General features: G+C 33.7%; 1 protein-coding gene across 3 annotated transcripts; it reads left to right on the top strand.

Annotated features, from left to right (window-relative positions):
* The first annotated feature begins 576 nt into the window (after positions 1-576).
* LOC149796372 (uncharacterized) lies at positions 577-20,180 on the top strand. 3 transcript variants are annotated; one of them, XR_016421670.1, is made up of 11 exons: positions 577-804; positions 2,299-2,401; positions 4,256-4,360; positions 6,139-6,216; positions 7,625-7,732; positions 12,860-13,089; positions 13,521-13,660; positions 15,996-16,164; positions 17,773-17,941; positions 18,898-19,107; positions 19,570-20,180. XR_016421670.1 is itself a non-coding variant. In XM_089961048.1 (10 exons), the coding sequence occupies exons 1-10, from the start codon at positions 760-762 to the stop codon at positions 19,029-19,031; spliced, it is 1,281 nt and encodes a 426-aa protein (XP_089817174.1). In that variant the 5' UTR covers positions 577-759; the 3' UTR covers positions 19,032-19,655. The 3 variants fall into 3 exon arrangements, 2 of the variants coding, with proteins under 2 accessions (XP_089817174.1, XP_089817175.1); XM_089961048.1 differs by having other exon boundaries at positions 18,898-19,655; XM_089961049.1 differs by having other exon boundaries at positions 18,909-19,655.
* Positions 20,181-20,637: the final 457 nt, after the last annotated feature.

Genomic DNA, 20,637 nt, shown 5'->3' on the forward strand with positions numbered 1-20,637 from the left:
GACCATGTTTGCGTACTTCTTACGTTGTCATTGTATGTTTTCATCTGTATGCATTTTATATTTTTATATGCATTATTGTAAATAAGATACATTCGATTGAAAAAGATAGTAAGAGCTCATATTACTGGTGTATTTTCTTTCCTTTCCTTTCCCATTACGTTATGTATAATTATGTGTAAAAGGGATCCGTCTAGTATTAGGCCTGCCTTTCATGGAAGCTGATAACCAGCTCTCCCAATCTTCACGAGTTCTGGTATTTTCTGAGAACCGATCACTTCGATCTTGGCATTATGGGATTGCGATCTGCATACACTATTAGTTTGCCTCCAAAATTAATTGACATGGCAATATATAAATCTACGCACCTGCGAAACTAAAGAAATGACAAAGGACGTGATCTAAAAAGCATGAGAAATATTAAGTTTTGCAAAAGCACGTGTTAACACATTTGTACGAAGAGTTTTACTTAATTTAAATTATTATTATGGCATATATTAAAATGAACATGTCAATCATGAAAATAAACAAAGTATTGTGGCCAAGTGTTTGGAACTACTCTGTTATTCTTAAAATACAGGAGGTATATTATTAAACAAATCCCAATACAAGCACCGGACAAAGCACCGGATTCTCATTGGCTCGTTCGCAGGATGTTGTTGACTGGCAAAGCCGCTCATGTACTTTAAAGAAAGAAATTGTCAAATATTGAATTTTTTCGTTTAACCGTATTCAGTTTAAGTGTTGCAGAAGTCAGAAACAATGGAAAACCGGGACGCTAGATTTTGGAGAGCTTTGGAGAAGAAGGTACAGTAGTATTTCTTCTTATCAATAATATTATATAATTGTTAGGATAAAACACTGTTTTAAACAGTTATAATTTTTAGTATAAGATGGTTAAAGAAAACAAGCTACAAGTTTATTTTTTGATCTGTACATAATGCCATATAAACGATTTAAATGACTAAACTGTTTTGTTTTCCTTCTTGCTTAACTTATTTCTTGTGTTTTTATGCTTGTCAAGGAGCATTAAAGGTATCTGACCAATGTACTGTTATTCCAGTTTTTTTTCCAGGTAGCTTGCCGAGGGACAGGGGCTCGAATCGTTGCTTAAAATTGATCTGTCATACATGTACTATATAATAACTACAAGGGAGGACACTTCTCTCCTTTCGCGCGCGACCCATTAATAAATAAACGCAGTTATTTCAAGCCACATTTCTCGTAGCGTAATACATTTGGTACCAATGTTTAGCTCAGGCATTCGACTATGTATCCCTATCAAAAGTTTGACTTCATATCGTACCTTTAATGAATGCCAAATCATTTTCCCGCCTTTGTAGTTATTATATAGTACATGTATGACAGGTCAATTTTAAACAACGATACGAGCCCCTGTGGCCCAAGGGACAAGTCACAAGTTCATAGGAAAATATTAATGGTCTCTTCACAGATCCCCACAGAACACTGCTGTGCCTTGTATAACACAGGTTTAGGCATAAGATGACATTGGTTGAATTTGTTTATATTAAATTGCCGTGTAACTGATGCATCATTTTCTTGGCAAATCCAAGTCTTAAAATCATTGACATAGCTAGGATATTTGTGCACCGATGCAAATCGTACTGATGGGCCCCTTCCTTATCTATAGCTTAAAATAATATTTCATGGTCCCCTGGATTTTTCATACTCATGTTTTATAGTATAGTAAAAGTCACACAGGTCATGTAGACATTCAACACTGATTATTTCAGAAATGGGTGTCATTTTATAGAATTTGATTACATACCTTTAAGTGGCAAGTGTTCACTTCATTTGGATTTTTGTACACCCACGTTTCTTTGGAAGGTTATAATTTAGACACCACTAGAAGTTCATGTAGCAAAATCAATGTTTTATTACATAGACATTTTTGGACGAAATGAAGCTGAAGGTGTGATCCAATATAGTCCTGATTGAATGTTGCATGCTAGTATGTCACAGTGAATGCTGCACATATTCAAATTCTTACTGCTCTATATTGTGATGATTCCACTCAAAGTCCTTTTTTCTTCATCCAATTTTTAGTACATGGCCACAATCGTAAAAAAAACTCATAGAGATGAATCATTTTCATCAGGAATGTTTCTTGGTGACACTTAAGATGCAGATCATTCTAAAATCAGGATTGAAAAGACTGGTTAAAGAAAGGTAGTGTTAAATTTTTAAAGAACAATTTATATTTAATTTAAAATTATTTTTATTTTATATTTTTAAATAGCAGAAAGATGTATGCTAATAATGTGCCTTTTATTTTTGCAGGCTAAGATTTGGATGGAAAATTCAGATGATGAGCCAAGCTTTGTGATGTTGTATTTGCCAAAGCCAAACAAGACAACGCCAGTACCACAAATTAAATTTTTTGGTAAGTGGTTATGTTAGGATTGTATTTAATCTCATATATTTAGTGGTCTTATATATGTCGGTCAGTTAAATCATCTTTTAGTTTATAAGAGTGTCATACCTGGCATATTTGTTATTCTTTATTATGAGCTTCCATCTTATTGAAGAGTCATAAAGTTTAGCATCTAAATGCTATAAAATTTCTAAGTAAATTTGAGTATCCCCATCCTACAAAAAAGGCATGCACACAAGTATGTATGTATTTAATATGTGGTTTAGAGTGAAAATACAAATAAGTTATATTTATTGTAAGTTTTAATGTTTATATTGTAGTTTCTACAGCTTACATATTTTGTACACTATGTTAATAGTAACAGCACTTCTAATTTTCATAGAGGGTAAGCCATTCCATCAAGACTATTCATCCTTAGAGTGATGATAATACACAGAAAGTGTACATGATATTCATTTTTTGTGTTGAGACATTGTACGAAAACAATCTAAGCATTATATTGTGTGAAAAGGAAAAAATTACACATGTTCGAGGAATACTTACTTTTTATATTATTTATGCTTACATAGGAACAATTTTGTTGGAAATAACACAAATTATATTAAACTGATTTTCTTTTTTACTTATCAAAGGTATATCTTGGGCAAAAAATACCATCATATATATCAAACAAATATCCTATAGCCTAGTGAATAGATGGACTTACAGGAACACATGGCTTACATCCCTATTTAAAGGGGTTGGAGAGGAAGCAATACGAGTTGCATGATTTCTCAGCCGCAACAATGGCTAATACGTATCAATCTCCTGAGCACAAAACTCCAAATCAAGATTAAAACTTTCAGATTGTATAAATTATTTATAGACGGATGCTTACATTAAAAATATCAATTACTGCTATGAACTTTTATGTCGGGCTATTGTGGAAATAATCATGAAAAATTAGAAAAGATATGCACATAGCTATGATTTAATTTGTATCTACAATGTAGTATTATGAATGTGTATATATATATATATATATATATATATATATATATATATATATATATATATATATATATACACACCATCATAATGTATATTAGTTTTCTTTGATGTACTCATGTAAATTCGAACCCCATATTTCTTCACAAGTTTGCCATGTTATTGTTGTTCTTGGGTAATTAGTATTTTCAAGATCTGTTTTTTCATTGCCCAAAAGGAAGGATAATTGCTTTGGTATATTTATCAATGATGTTTGTTTCTTTATTTCTCCCACATATTTAAAATTTTCAGCCCCTCAAGAGTATGTAAACTTTCCATTACTTGAAATAAAACTATGGTAAACATTTATGTAAGCAAACAAACTACACATACAATTCTACTAAAATACATTTTAAATCTAGTTCAAAGATTCATATTATTAAGCGTGAAGTCCCAATTGTCTGAACGTGATTAAGTTTGGTAGCAATAAATTATCATGTTTCATTCAACTTAAAATTGTAAAGTGACAGCAAATGAAACATTTTACAATTTATTTCCTGTTGAAAGAAGATTTCAAAAGCATCAGAGGTTTTAAATCAATCAACGTTTTATGATTCAAGTAAAGAATGGTATTTTTCAGAGCGTTTATGTTACGTACTTGTAATGTTTCATTTTGATGGATGGCCTTTTCCTTTGTTTAAATCCATTGTTACAATGCTCTCCAGAAGTGACTGATGTTCGCTCATGCAAGAATGATAACTCTGCAGTTGCTCTTTCAGTGAGGTAAATAATGTTATCAAACTGGGCTATAAATTGCATTCATTTTTTTTTTTTATATTACCACCAGGTTTGAAGGTATTGGTTTATTAAAAACAATATCATATACACTATCTTCAGGTTCATCCAACATGAAGAAATTCGTAGAGGATGTAGTAGTGCGAACTAAGTTTGTTGAGACTTGTGAAAAGCCCATTGAAGTTGAAGAACCTAAAAAGCTTAAAGGTAATGTGTCTTAAATAAATACCTTTCTAACAAAATGTTATACTCATTAATGAAAAAGAAATACAATGACCCCCTTCCCCATATATGACTCCCACCATCACCAATGGCCACCTCCTTTACAAGGCCAGTTTTCTCAGCAGTTAAGATTTTTTGTACAAAAATTCCCTCTGCTGAAGCATGTGGTCATCATTTTAGGCTCAATTTCTCACTCACATGCAGCCAATTTTTATTTCAATGTGTCCAGAACCAATCTTAATTTGTTAATTAAGGTAATTAATCCTATTAGTTACTGATGTCTGTTTCCCAATTTCAGGTTATCAATAATTAAAGAATTGTTTTCCAAACTACATTATAACATGTACCAAAAATGGTTATTATTATATAATTATATCAAATTCTATTTTAAAAAAAGATCCATTTACAGGAGTTGGTTCAGCAGTGTTGTGATAAAATAATTGTCTTTGCACAGCTATGAAAATTTTGCTTTGATGATTGTAGCTCGACATGATTAAATTATGTTACTGTACAGTTAGCAGTATAGGAATAAATCATCACAAAACTTGTACATTTCGTCATGTAAACAGAAAAGCAATAATTTAATAGAAAACGTTAAAGTTATTTGACTCTTCAACAATCGGGAGAGTTTGATAGTTTTTGTAGAAGAATTATGAACAATGTAAATGTTGGAAAGACTCCAATAAACATTAGTGTACCAGGTAAGATTATTAAGCAGTATCGAGTAATAGGGGGTAAATGGAAAGAGAATGATTCTAAATGCCAGCTGATGTTTGTACCAAGATTTACATGGAGTTTTTGAATGGTTTTTTCAATGTACATGCAAATAAATCTCCACCTGCTTATCATGCTTAAAACTTAAGTTATTAATGTATGTTTGGTTGAAATAAGTCTGTTCTTACGACAGGAAGAACCTTTTAATACTTAATATTCCTTTGAAACAAAGATATTAAATGCATTGAAGTTAGTTATAGCTATCTCACGTCTGTCTGCGTGGGTTCTGAGTCTCAGGCTCTGCCAGTGTGGGTATGTGAGAAAGCTTGCCAGTAGCTTCTCGTGGGTCGGTGGTTCTTTCCGGGTTTACCCGGGTTCTTCTTCCACCATTTATACTGGCCACCATGTATAGCCTACCAAGTGCTGAAAAATGGTTTTAAACCCTACGACAACAACATATAGCTTTCTTACTACATATTACATATAGTCCCTTTCTCTCTTTTCTGGTGCCAATTGGGTGCCTCTATATATATATATATATATATATATATATATATATAAGAGAAGGACTACTGTACAATCAAAACTGTCTTCAGATATCATTTAATTTCTCAAATACAAGTGTATGACAACCTATGTCTAACCTGGCATGTATGCCATATTTCTTAACTTGAAAATGTATCACATTATTCGTAGCATTAATGGTTCTTTTACCTGCATTTTGGTGGAACATTAATCTATTTGTTAAATTTATGTTCCATAGTCCCTATACTTGTTTTTATTGTATTAAAAATGATTTAAGTTTTAAAGTACAGAATTAAAATCTTTGACATTTCTTACACTGCCAATTGCACTTAAAAATAAGAGAAAATAACTTATCACTATTTACTGAGTGTAAGGTGAAATGATCTTAAATAATTATGACACTTTCATTGAGTCAAGTCTGCATATGATTGAAATTTGGAGCAGTTGAAGGATTTTTGTACCAAAAAGACAAGCATTATGTATTTTTTGGAACTGACCTTTTTTCGTTTTCATTTTCATTATAGTGTTTCATCCTCGTGAGCCGGACGCATACACAATGGATGATCTCCGTATCCTTGCAAGCTGTCTGGTGAGAGAAGAAGGTAGGTTGTAGAATGAAATTTTTAAGTAATCCATGAAAATTTTGCTTGATACAAATGTTTTGAATTTTTTCATCGATTTGATTCAGGTACATTGGTTAATTGTCCATATTATTACTGGCATTGTATTTTGTTAGATATCTTTTAATGGTAGACATGTTTTAATGGTACATTATATCACTTTAAATCACGTGCTAATTGGCAAGTAGTAGGAATTAATACAACTGGAAAATAATAATTAATAATTATTGATAATGAGCAGCATTGGTGTAATCAGATATTGCTACTTTATTGAAATTTTGTTTGATAAAGCTTCAGCCTGTATATGATGGTTTTTTAAAAAATTGTTGTGCACACAGACACATATATACACACCCACACAAACACATAGTTGAAGGCAGGGTGACACCACTGCTTGGTTAATAGTGACATGGCCATTGACCACAGAAGACACCCGACTGCTGATTATAACATTTCTGTAGGCAATTTGCAGGGTGGATTCCATACTACAAATTTACCTCCACCCACCCACCCATCCCTGATATCAACTGAGCAATACCAATAGTTGTACTTGTTGTTATTGTTCATGTTTTGGTGGTTTTAGCCATTTTTCATGTTATGAGATGTTATATTTGATATAACAAACCAAATTAACCATATTGAAACAGGACACCATGACAGCCATAAAATTTCATTGAACACAAAAAGTTACAGAATGTGGAGTTAAAAAGAGTTTCTCCACAATCACAGTCAATCAGTAAATAGAATGCTTCTCCATAATTTCAGGGCCTTTATTGGACCAATCAGAATCACATAAAGTGATATGTTCATATGTTATAATATAAAAAGTATGAAACTGCACATATTATAGGAAATCTATACTGACTATGTGGTAACAAAACACAATAGAAGTTTTAAAATTATTTTTATCAGGTTAAAGTATGCATGCCATTAAAAAGAGATTACTCCTGTACATTTATGAATCTTTTGAACTCTTAAGCAAATATATAACAGTATAGCAAACAAACATTAAAATTTGCTCTTATTAACCGATTATAATTGATTATTAGTTGGTTATGTCGAATCGATTATTGTTTGAAAATCTGACCCATTATTGTCACTAAGACACACACATGTCATAGCAAGAATGAAAACAGTTATATACATAATTACGAAATAAAGCAAATGAATTTTTAGTTCCAGAATTTCTGTTGCTACAGTTTGCGCATTATCATTTTGTTTCATGAGCCTTCTCTCAAACCGTTACAACTGATTCTTTCATTGTAGTAAATAATATTATAGACTTTCACTCAGCAACAGTATTTTGTTCCATATATTTAAAATCTTTTATTATTATTTATCAGAGAAATCATGTAATTTTCTCACAGCTATTATTTTCTTTCAATACTAGTTTCTTTCAAGCATGGAGTCAGTCGAGATTTTTGGGGGATTTCCATTTATAGGCCAGAATGGTGGCCCGATAATGTGAAATTCCAGTCCCCACATGAGAGACGAAAAGGTATTTGTATTTAATATGCAGTAATTGTTTGGTACTTTTTGCAATGCATGAATGTAAGTGCAGAAAGGCTACCACCTGTTTTTCTCAGTTTTGTTATAGTCTAGAGTATCTGAATGCCTATTAGCTGTTACTACTTACCACTCAAACGGCTATATCTCTGATTTCAATTAAACTTTTTAAGATGATAGTAATATTGTTGAAGTTCAATAATCAGTGAAATATATGATCTTTATTAGATGATTTTACATCACATTGTTTTAATAGGTTAACATAGATGAGTCCACAATTTCGATCTGATTTTGACCCAAAAATGTGTCTATATTTATTTATATGGCTGTGATGATATTTGGATTTGTTCTGTTGACCCACAGTCAGGTTCAAATCTCTGTAGAGTACCAATTCAAAAATCTCTAATGTGTATGATAATATTATGTATTTATTTTATAAAACATCTGCTTGTATTATCCTGCATTGCTCTGTAAAATCAAATGATAACAATTTCAATTCTCTTTGGTACATAGACCTGATGATAACATTCTGCAGTCCTCCTTGGTATCCCATGACCTTGCATCAGATCACCTCAGGATTATATGCCATCTTGACGTATCAGTCTCTAACCCTCCACCTTTATCTGCTACTAAGAGAAACCTCCGTATAATAAATAGAACCAAACTAATGCACGACATCCAAGCTAACCTAACAACTTGCTTACCTCCTACCACAGAGCAACTCGATAACTTTCTGCATTCATTACTTGACAAACATGCCCCAGCTACCAAGTGCAGAGTATCAATTCAAAAGTGTTCTCCATGGTATAACAGTGTTAAGGGACCAGCTTTGCACTGCTAAAAGAGACTGCCATAAAGCTGAGAGGCTCTGGCTTTCCACCAGACTCACTATTCATAAGCAAATCTATGAAGTCGCTAAGAAGAATGTCACAAATATAGTCCATGCAGCAAAATCAGCCCACCACACTACTAAGATCATGGAAAATTCCAGCTGCAAAGAACTCTTCAAGATTACTAACAAGTTAATGTCAAGGAACAAATAAACACCACTTACAACTACCTTCTCTCCAGTCCACCTTCCGGACATGTTTGCAAATTTCTTCCGTGACAAAGTACAAACCATTAGAGATAAGCTTGACACCACAATTTCAATTGACTCGTCGTCACCATACAGTTGGGATACAGAATTTGAGTAGCAACCATTAGCAGCATTTGAACCTGTCTCTATGGATTTCGTACATACAGTCGTGACGAAGAGTGCACCAAAGTCATGTGAACTTGATCCAATTCCAACATCGCTGCTGCTTAAGTGCTTAGATCCAGTATTGCCTTCACTAACTGATGTTATTAATACCTCTCTCTCATCTGGGGAATTCCCATCATTTTTCAAAACTGCCATTGTAAAGCCTCTGCTGAAGAAACCAACCCTAGACCATAACGATTTAAAGAACTTCCACCCAGTTTCTAATCTCCCATTCATTTAAAGAATCTTAGAAAAGGTTGTTCTATCCCAGCTTGTATCTCATCTAAATTCAAAGAGTCTTTTCAGCAATGTACAATCTGCATATCGCAGTACTGAAGCTACTCTTCTAAAAGTAGTTAATGACGTTCTGTATGCGTTGGATAGCGGAATGATTAGTCCTCACCTTCCTTGATTTGTCTGCAGCATTTGACACAATAGACCATGATATATTACTTCACCATCTCCAGCATGTATTTGGCATTCATGATACAACCTTACTGTGGTTAAAGTCCTACTTGGTCAACAGGACACAAATTGTATCTGCAAATGGAATACACTCCAGCCCAGTTGATCTATGTTGTGGTGTTCCACAGGGGTCTGTTCTTGGACCTGTTCTCTTCATTCTGTACACTCAGTCGCTCTCAAGTGTCATAGATCATCATCGAGTGTCTCACCAATTGTACGCTGATGACACCCAAATATACCAATCTAGCCACCCAACTGAAGTTGATGCTATCATCCAAGGTATAGAGAGGTGCATTTCTGATGTGAAAGCATGGATGACTTGTAACAAGCTGCAGATGAATGATGATAAAACTGAGGCCATTCTGATCACAACACAAAGACTTTCTCATTCACATTCTTTACCTAAAACAATAAATATCAGCAACACCAACATTAAATTCACGCAGTCAGTACGAAACCTAGTTGTTACTATGGACAGTACTCTCACATTGCACCAACATGTCATGAACATATGCAAGGCTGCATATCTTGAGCTGAGACGCATCAGCTCAATTTGCAAATATCTTTCAGTTGATGCCACTAAAACACTTGTGTGTTCATTAGTACTTTCAAGACTGGACTATTGTAACTCAATTCTGTCTGGTTCATTTCAATATCTACTCCAGAAACTTCAAAAAGTTCAAAGCACAGCTGCTCGGATCATACTTAGAGTACCACGATCAGAGCACACCTCCCCGCGGTTCTCTACCCTACACTGGCTATCCATTCGATCCAGAATCAAACACAAAATTTGTTCTCTGTGCTACATTTCACTGTCGGACTCTGGTCCAACATACCAATCTGACCTCACTCATGTGTACACACCAGCAAGATACTTACGCTCCTCTTCTGACAATCGTATACTCATTATTCCCACTATGAAAACAAAGTCATATGGACAGCGTTCTTTTGCATACCAGGGCCCAGCAATGTGGAATGAATTGCCCACTGAACTTAGAAAAAAGGGCACAGTGATCCCATTCAAGAGGGCTCTCAAAACTCACTTATTTCGACTGCAAGAACAAACTTAAAGACCTAATAATGTTTCCTACCTGAAATATTCTCAGCTAGTTTTTTTACTTTTTAATGTTTTTCTAATTTCATGTTGTTTGTTTTTGTAATAATATTATTATTTTTTTTATCTTACAGATGTTGTAAAGCGCTTAAAGATTAGGCGCTATACATAGTCCTCATTATTATTATTAATATGTGTACTCTCTCTCTCTCTCTCTCTGCATCTCTCTCTCTCTATATATACACACACACACACACATAATATATATATATATATATATATATATATATATATATATATATATATATATATATATATATATATCAGAGAGAGAGAGAGAGTCAAACCTTACTACAGCAGACACACATTGACCATTGAATACAGGTTTTGCTATTTAAAAAAAAATTTAGGTGCATGACAAATGCATGCACTATAAACTGAATAGCATTTGCATTATTATTAGTAGTAGTAACAGTATCATTATTATTATTTTGTATGCATTATTATTAACATTAATATTATGCTATCAAAAGACCAGTATTTGGTGTAGCTATTTAGCAAAACTAACAAAGTAATAACAGATAAAGTTATACACAAGATTACTGTATGCTCACTCCAATCCCTAATGTATTTTACATCATCACTGATTCTCCTATCATTGTCACATCTGTCAAAGTTTTGATTAATTATTAGCAGTTCCTTTAACTTGCATCCAAAGCATAACCTGTGATTGGGAAACATGAGACTTTTTGTTAAGCCAGCTACTGTAATTAGGCATGAAAATATGTGTTAACACTCCAAAAGTTGATGGCTGAAGCAGTTGCTCAAACTCACTAAGATCAAAGACAGTCGGCTTTAATGAGAGACCTTTGATGATTCGACTTGTAACACTTTAAATGGCATACATGTCTATAGTTTATTCATCCCAATGTTTATGTGTAATTTTGTCTTTCATTTCAGCCTTTCTTGCCAGTCAGTTATATTGTTTTGCATGCTTTGCTGAGTTCTGTTCAGATAAGTATCTTAATTCACATTATAATTGTGTGTATAAGCCAAATAATTTAGAACAAAAGAAATCTGTGTGAGAAGAAAGGTTGCTTTATTTGTGGGACATGGTCCAAACTTGAAGATTTATGTTTTCTTCTTTACCACTGGCATATATTGTTGTAGTTAACCCAGAATTATATCACATACCTTACCTGAACTCTAGTACATCCTGTACTGCATCTCCATGTTGGTATGACTATCCTCTTGGATTAGCAATAACAAGATTTTCAGTACAGCTGGACTTATGGATCAGCTTATGCATGGGTTGTGCACTTTTCCTATTGTGTTTGGTGTGGTAGGCCTATATATGCAAACATGCCTATTTGCGAATAGATACTGTATGTTTTTTACCATTGTTTTTGCATTTTGTTGTTAAGTACACTTCAAATGATTTAGTGCATCTTTGTTCTTGTACCCTACTTATATAATACAACAATATGAAAATATATGACAGTCAATGTCACTATAAGAGCAAATGTTCATTTCTTTTGATCAGTGAAGAAAAATGTTTGACATTGGACAAAAGGTGAGTGTGTCATCCATCCTATGAATCTTATCTTTCTCAATGTTATTATAAGATCAATCTAAAACCTGTAACACAGATTATGTCTTTTGAAATCAAACAATATTTTAATTTTATTATGTATTATTGTGCAATAAAGGCATGATTCTTTGTGGGTTTTAATCCTCTCCTTTCAGTGTTCTTAACTTCATTGACTTAACTGCTCTGGTTGCCTAGGGGCTAGAGTGACCACCACAGATGTGTGAGGTTGTGGGTTTGAACCCCAGCTGAGTCATACCAAAGACTTTTATAAATGTTACTGTCAGTTGCCTTGCTATGCGCTCAGCATTAAGAGGTTAGTGTTAGGAATGGTCAGCTTTAAACTGCCACAATACAGACATTGTAACAATATGACTGAAAAACTGTTTAAGCTACTTTAAAAATCCAAATTACACACAAGCACACATCCACATTTCATTGGCTTACAGATGTTCACATCATTGATGTTGATGTTCATAATTCAGTGTTCATAATTCATTGAAACTAGTAACCCACTTTTCTGCTAAATCATCAGATATACTTTTAATAGGTGTGTATAAGTTAGCTTTATCATACAATATGTCTTGGTAGCTAATTTGTGATTCAATTTTTGTGGGATATATAGTTTTGTTTCTAATTAAAATGACATTTATGTTTTTCAAATTAAAATAAAAAACTAGTACCTGAAATCATTATGTATGGACAGGTAAGACTTGACAGATGCATATATACATTTGCTAACATGTTGTTTTGATCTTTTTATATTTAGGATGCAGTTTAAATCATGCAGATCTGGGAAAGATTATCAATGCCTATAGAGGGTATAGGCAATTAATCACCACCAATGACCAGCAGCAGCAAAATTGTGAGGAATCCAGAGACTATGGCCAAATCCAGCCACCGCAGAATGATGCCTTAAGAAAGTTGGCACCCAAAAAAAGACTGCTTAGTAGTGTCCAATCACGACCGAGGACAATGGACATACAGGAATTTTTACAAGTTTGTAATGTACAATTACAATTCAAAATAAGATCATTACTATAGTGCATTATAAGACAGTTATAATGAGCAATTTAATATTTGCCTCCCCCGAGTACTTTATATGCCTGTTGCGATCTTCCTCAAAGTTGAAAATCATCAAGGATATAACATTTCACAATACTTAGTTATTTCATTCATGAATTTAGCATTTCTAACTGTTTAATCTCATTTCATGCCAATACAAAATATTAAAATATTGTAACTGTCAGATACTTAAAATACAGTTGCTGACTTATTGTTAAATGCAATGTCCCCAATATATATATATATATATATATATATATATATATATATATATATATATATATATATATATATATATTTCGGTTTAATAGGCTTGGGTTATATTTATTAGTTTTTTTAATTAAAGATTTCATTTTTATTCTCAGCATAAGAACTGTGCAGAAGTGGGAAGGATGTTGTCATCAGCCACATGGGAAGTGTTTTTAAATTTGGCCCAGGTGATTGCCACAATGCTGCCAAACGTTATGGAAAGACTGAGGAGTAGCATGGAACATGATAACTGTGTGTAAGTTATTTGCTTACAGTATTATTTTATAGAAAGTAATATTTCTTGCTAAAGGTTACCATTACTTGTTCCAGCTGTTCCAGTGAAACTTACACGAGGTACATGGAAGTCACTTTCAGTACGTAGGAGTTAGCAGGATGCGATTTAGTTTTTGTATCATTTTCATCTGAACTTTTGAATAATGAAAGTACCCTGGCATCATTTTTAAACATTCTTCTTATGGTACCATCTATGTTTAAAGATAACAGCCCTTAATTGAGAGACAAGCACAATATCATAACTAGGATAGTGTTATAATAATAATGATAGTTCTGGATTTTTTAAAATGAAATATATTGTTTTGGTAGCAGGTAATGCTTCTTTCAAAAAACCCAGTTGCCATGGGTATCATCCATAAAGAACATGCGCAAAGATGGGGGATGGGGAGGTTGATCAAATGCGGACAAGGGGGGGAGGGTGTGTAAAGGACCTTGTGGACTTCTGCAAGCTAGTATTTTTGTTAAGATATTCTGTGTTGAACAGCTACTTTATGCCTGCTGCATGTATTCCAGTACGTTTTGTCAATTTCAATTTGTACGATTCGTGCCACATAATATATATGAATGGGTTTGTATTAATACATAGGTCTGACTCCCAGTGCCTGAGGTTGATTACATGGCCCACATAGCGGCCCTGCAGACCTGAGCGAGTATAGAAATATCCAAGTAAGATGCACCACTGCCTGTATAATGCTCTCAATTCAGACAATACAGTGCCTGGCCTGTGATGAAGAGCCAGGCTGACCATGCGATTGCAGAGCTAGTGACAGCCTCCCTCGAAGCAGGCGACTGGCTCCAGTAGCCACCACTACACTGCTGCTACACACAGTACATCTGAAAGCATTGACTCCAGCTGCATTCCGCACACTTGTGTGTTAATCAGTAACATGTGCAATTTACTGTTTAATAGAGTTTTTAATATCTTTATTTTTCCAGCTAATAAAAGAAGCGCATTTGTAATCAGTGTGTCATGTACTTTCCATCTCTGGCTGCGAAGCGCAGTCATGCCCATATTCACAGGCATGCAGAAGTGAGCACACAAGCTGAAGTGGCAGACATATGTGCTGTGGAACCTGAATCTGCTAGCGCTATTCTGTCAACTGCATCATCCAGTTCCACAACTGAAAGCAGTGATTATAGTCTGTCAGTTGTTTGCAACTTATTTGACTTTCTACAGTCTGCGTTTGTTGAAGTGGAGTAAGACATTGACAGTCTATCGAACTTAGCTTTCTGTGAGATGACAACTTTAATTCTATGTCCTGAGTAAAGACTTTTTTAAAGAAAGAACTTTCTGTTTGATTTTTCTTTGTTTTGAGCTACATGTTGTGATGAGATCAGTAAGCATTTTATTTTGAGAGCACCAGCTATTACACTGCCAGACCATAGAGCAGTGTATAATGCTAGAAGGGGACTTCCACAGTGGGGGGGGGGGTAAGCCACATGCGGACAAGGGGGAAAGAATGGGAGGAAAACAGGTGTTATCTGCAGACGTCCTTTATGGACAACCCCATGCCACACATGTAACCATATTCATAAGGCTATGGTTTGTAAATAAGACTTCAAAAAAGTCTTTGCGTTTCAAAGATTGATAGCTTATTTACTTTATTGTTTTTAGGTTTGATTATATATAATGTTACTCTGTCATACTCTGTCATACAGTGTCTGTTCATTGTTTTTTGTTTACTGTATCATCTTCAAAGTCAAATTCAAAATGAAATATAATCTAAGCACGACATGTTTGAAGTCAAAGCTGTCATTTCACAGCTCTTCATGGGACATGTATTTTATCACATTTTTAGGATGCTGTAAAACGAAATATTCTGTAAAAATTGTTTAACATGTTTATTGCAATTTAACATGTTTGGCAGTAAAGATAAGAAGCTCAATATGTTCAATATGGTTGCTGAATTATAAAACAAAGCTCTTTTTAGTGCACAAAAATCTTTTACTGGCTATAGGTTTCTTCTCTTACAAGTGTAGTACGGTCCAGAGAGGATTATTGGAACTAATAGCTGTTAAAGATATTATATCTGTGCTTATTATTAAGACCTCTGAGGTATTTAATAAAAGTATAATTTATCCAGATGTATAAATGTTTAGATATCAAGCAGATGAAATTTCTCTCAACACGGTTGCAACAACCATAGTATGGAGGTTATTTAGGTAACCCAGTGTCTGATAATTTCTCTTAGTATGAAAAGCCACATTCATTTTGTGGCGCTTGACTTGTCAAAAGTTGAAAACACTTTGCCTGCTTCCAATAATTGTCCTTTCTATAATGATTTCATTCATTTCAGAAATGTCCATATTCCTGGATTCGTTCCAGGCTACAATCTCACGCAGGGAGATTGCCTGTTTTCATCAATATCCTATCTGTGGACCGGCGATATGAGCCAGATGGTTCATGAACTAAGAATAGGGGCTGCAGCACATGCAGCATTGCATCTTGATCATCATTTAAGAAAGGTTTGAGCAGTTATACTGCTGATCTTGTTTGGTATTTGTTTGTTTTTTATATTACTTTTATTTGTTTTATAATTTATTACAAATTGTATTTATTGTTTTGTTAATGTTGCTCAGAACATACAAATATTCATAAAGAGTATACCTAAGGAGAATGCTATTTGTTTGGAGTTTATAAGGTATTTGAAGTATACATTTTATTCAGTAATTTTATCTGTTTGCTTAAATAATAACAGCATGAAGCATCTGATCATAGGTCATATATATCCTCACTGTACACTGCATCATGAGAATTGTACATCATCATATAACATCCAGAATACTTTGTGAACGCAATTGCTCAAAACATGCCTAACACAGACAAATGCAATTTGTGATGAATATGTAAATGCCTTGGCTACATTCTGAGGCAAATTCTGCAATTTATACAATTTTTGTTATGGTTTTCAATATTTCATTTACTAATACTTTTTGGAAGTGTTCCTTTTAAATACACTTAGCAAGTATTGTAAATGGCTAAATTAAATTCTGTAGACATGTTGATATACATATGTATAGGATATGATACAATTTTCAGGCAATCATTTGTTCTTCTTTGTGATATTTTTCATCAGTTCTTAACCTTTATATGAGGGGTCCCTAGTGTCCAAGTGGTCTAAAGTGCTCACTGTTACGGATCACTGCCATCCCATCCTCTGTCTGCATTGGTTCGATTCTTGGGTTCGGCCAATGTGGGTATGTGAGAAAGCTTGCCAGTAGCTTCTCATGGGTCGGTGGTTATTTCTGGGTTTTTCCCGGGTTCTTCCTGCACCATTAATACTGGCCATGTATAGCCTATCTTGTGCTGAAAATTGGCATTAAACCCTACAACAACAACAACAACCTTTACATGAACATCATTGAAATTATTTCAGCAGTAATATACTGGAAGCTGTATAATGACACATAGCAGTTGGTCTGAAGATCACTGTCTGAGTGCCACCTAGGTGAGCAGACAACTTTTAGCTGTCATAACTAAAACTTATTGCCTGGGGGTGGGTGGGTGAGTTAGTGTTTATGATCCTAAGGTATTAGGATCAGACAAGTATTGTGAAAGAAACATTTTTTACTCCAAAATTTGGAATCCCTGATAATATTGGCATAGGAAAATCAGACCTCAGACTGTTGAACGTGATGTTTATGTTAAGTGTGTGTGCATCATTTATCAGTAACACAAAAAGAACTTGAAAATTTACATTTGTGTAACAAAACGGTATACTTTTTGTTGCTACAATGATTTGGCAACTCGGGGAAAGAAAATTGTTTTCATTGAGGCCATCAGCCACAAATGAAGTCACTAATTGTTTAATGTTAACCTTGTTTAACTTTAAGCACTCGTGATATTTTATTTTTAATTTACAGACTTTATGATAAATTTCATCCATTTTATGTGCTGCTTTTTCACTTCCTATATCTGTGGCACATTGCATTCATTATTTTAGTGAAGGAAACGTGTTCTTGATGCAATTTGTTATCACATTGATCAGTTAATATAATTATACATTTACGTACAGTTTTGTCAATAGATACATATGTACTAATGTATTTTATCTTTCTTTCCTTGTTTCTTAGCTCATCTCTGAAGGTTTCTCTTCAGTTGATGATGTGAGGATGCTGATGGAGAGCTTCTGCCCAGAAGAAGTGCGGCAGAAATGTATGGATACAGAGAATCCAGAACAATTATTGACATTCTTATTACAAGAAGAGGCAAGATTAACAGCAAAACCTAATTGTTATGCAGGTGTGTGATGGCTGGAGAGCAGCTGAGTTGTGTTAAGTACTAGTGTTTGATGTAGATAGCAACAAATGTCTTGACTCCTACATTTTTCCAGAGAGTGGTACAAAAATTGTCAACATTACAATGATTTTTTATTTTTATTTCTTTCTTATTGTCGCTGTAGCTTGTTAAATGTGAATATTAACTTTGACTATTATGGCTATTACAAAAGTGGCTGATAATTTCACTTTTCTGTCTTTCCATTTTGTCATTTTATGGCTCTATTGTTCATTGTGTGCCTTTTCATGTTTTTGTTTTACATATTTTGATTATGATTAATAGTGTCACTTTTTAAATTTTATTGCTTTTAGTTTCTTTCATTATTAATTCGTTTTTGAATAGAATCCATTCAGTATATTTACTTCAAAATGTAACATAAATCTACACAATGTTTACTATCTTTACACTCTGGTTGATACAGTAAAACACTTGAAAAAAAAAAAAGTATTTTTTGTTTTGAGAAGGTTTCCATTCACTGAGGATTTCATATGTGTAAAGATTTATATTTATATGGTATAACAAGTTTCGTTTTGATGGTTTTCACTCTTTTTAAAAATTAATCCTTAGTGTCACACAAAATAGGTATCAGAGTTCAATAGTCACGTTTTACATGTCAAGTAAACTTATCATATGCTTGAAGTACATATATCAGTTCCTAATTCTGTTGAAATTAATATTCAGTAACTAGCTTTTTACATGCAATTTAACCAGTTACCTGTTATGAACTAAAGCAGTTGAATATAAAAAATGATCATGCCTTAACATCCAGTCAAATGAGCATGTTTGATTATAGTTGTATAATCTTTACTATGCATGCATGTATCAATTTGCATGCATGTATGTATGTATGTATTGATGTCAAATACTAATAATGAAACAGACCACTCTCCATTTAAATTATATTAATATTTTTTTCATAGGGCCCATTCAGGTGCGTTTTCTGGCAGGCTACCTGGATCAGAAGATCCAAATGCACTCAATCAACAAACTTAAAGGGTACAATGAGTGCATTCACCCTTGTACTTGGTACTTGCCAGTAGCAGACAATTACTAAGGATCCAATTCATATCCTGTGGATAAATAAAGCTGGGGATGAGGTGGGGCATGTTGTTCCCTTGATTCCCATCCAGGTATATCTTCTGTTTATCTGTTTTGCTGTCTGCTAATGCTTTCAGTTGTATGTCTATATTTTCTCAATTTACATTTTCCTGCTGATGTATTCTTTTATGGGCGCACTACTGTCTTTCGTTGCAAAGTCATAACATTGTACAAAAGTTTGTTTACACCTGCTCATCAGGAAACCGACTTTATGCTAATTTCAATTCAATATTACTCTGTTTTATAATTATCCAAGTGACATGGTGTTAGGTATAATTATAATGGATATGTTCTATAGCATTATAAAGGTCAGTACATAAAGACTGGTAACCATCCATCATATTCTACACCTTCTGTCCAATAATGTCAGTATGAATGAATATTTATACTTACATATTTTATATTGTTATGATAACAAAGCGACCTGAGAATAACAGGGAGAAAGACATAACAGTTTGATGTTCTATAACTTTTATCAAATTCATATATTTCAGGATAACCCTTAACCAAAAGAGGACCAAAGATGGTATGGGGTGTGTTTAATTTGAATGTAAAACTGGATTAAAAATATTAAAGTGAATTTCGCTCATCATTCATTTATACCCATTAAAATGTTCTTGAAATGTATTCACACAATTTTATAATCCTTGACCTTAGCACTATACAAATATCCTTTCCTGACACTTCGCTCTATCACCTGACACGTACCTTCACCTTAGCACCACGCTTATTTATTTCCTAGACTTTAGCACCAGAGTTATGAACTTACCAAATATTAGAACCAGATGTATAGATGTTTTGGTCCTATAGTTAATTGCTGGAAGTGAGTGTAAACCTTATGGGGAAACATTTTCCTCCAATGACTACCCAAGTACTTTACTGAATACTTTGTCAATTTGCATCATGACTGCTACACATCAAAATGGAATATAGATGGGTCTTAGTACAGTAACAATATTTAAACAAATTTGTTAATAAAATCTTCCAAAAAAGGATGACCTCTAGAAATTTTATAAAATATACCACAGTTCAATTTATGCCCTCTTCTTTAACTACAATATAGAAAACAAAGCAATTGTAATTTAAATTAAATTAAAAATTCAAACGTGTTTCCTAGTCATTTCTTTGTTTATACCCTTATTTAAACATAGTCATCTTCAATTGTTTTATCCATCATTTTATCCAAATCATTGCTGCAAGACAAATGGTATCATTCAAAACCCAGATGCTGCAATAAAAGGACGCATCAATATGATTTTCATATTATATAACATGTATTAATACCGTCTGCACCGGCGACCAAGGGGGTATATAAACCTCTCGCTGACAAAATAAAGTGATTAGTTGAAGAAATGTATCAACCATATCAGCAGATAGGGTGGGTGGGGGTAGGCACCACATTCTTTCAGTTTTCACTTTATAACAATATTTTATCGTAAGTTAAGGCAATATTCTGCATGATATCTGACAGATTCACAGAGAGCCGAATCAATCTCTACCCTAGAACCAAAAGTATATACTTTCTGGACCCTAGCACCGGACGTATATGCATCATATAACCT

This window comes from Sinohyriopsis cumingii, chromosome 6 (genome assembly GCF_028554795.1).
Source record: "Sinohyriopsis cumingii isolate HCF-2022 chromosome 6, ASM2855479v2, whole genome shotgun sequence".
Classification (NCBI taxonomy): Eukaryota; Metazoa; Mollusca; class Bivalvia; order Unionida; family Unionidae; genus Sinohyriopsis; species Sinohyriopsis cumingii.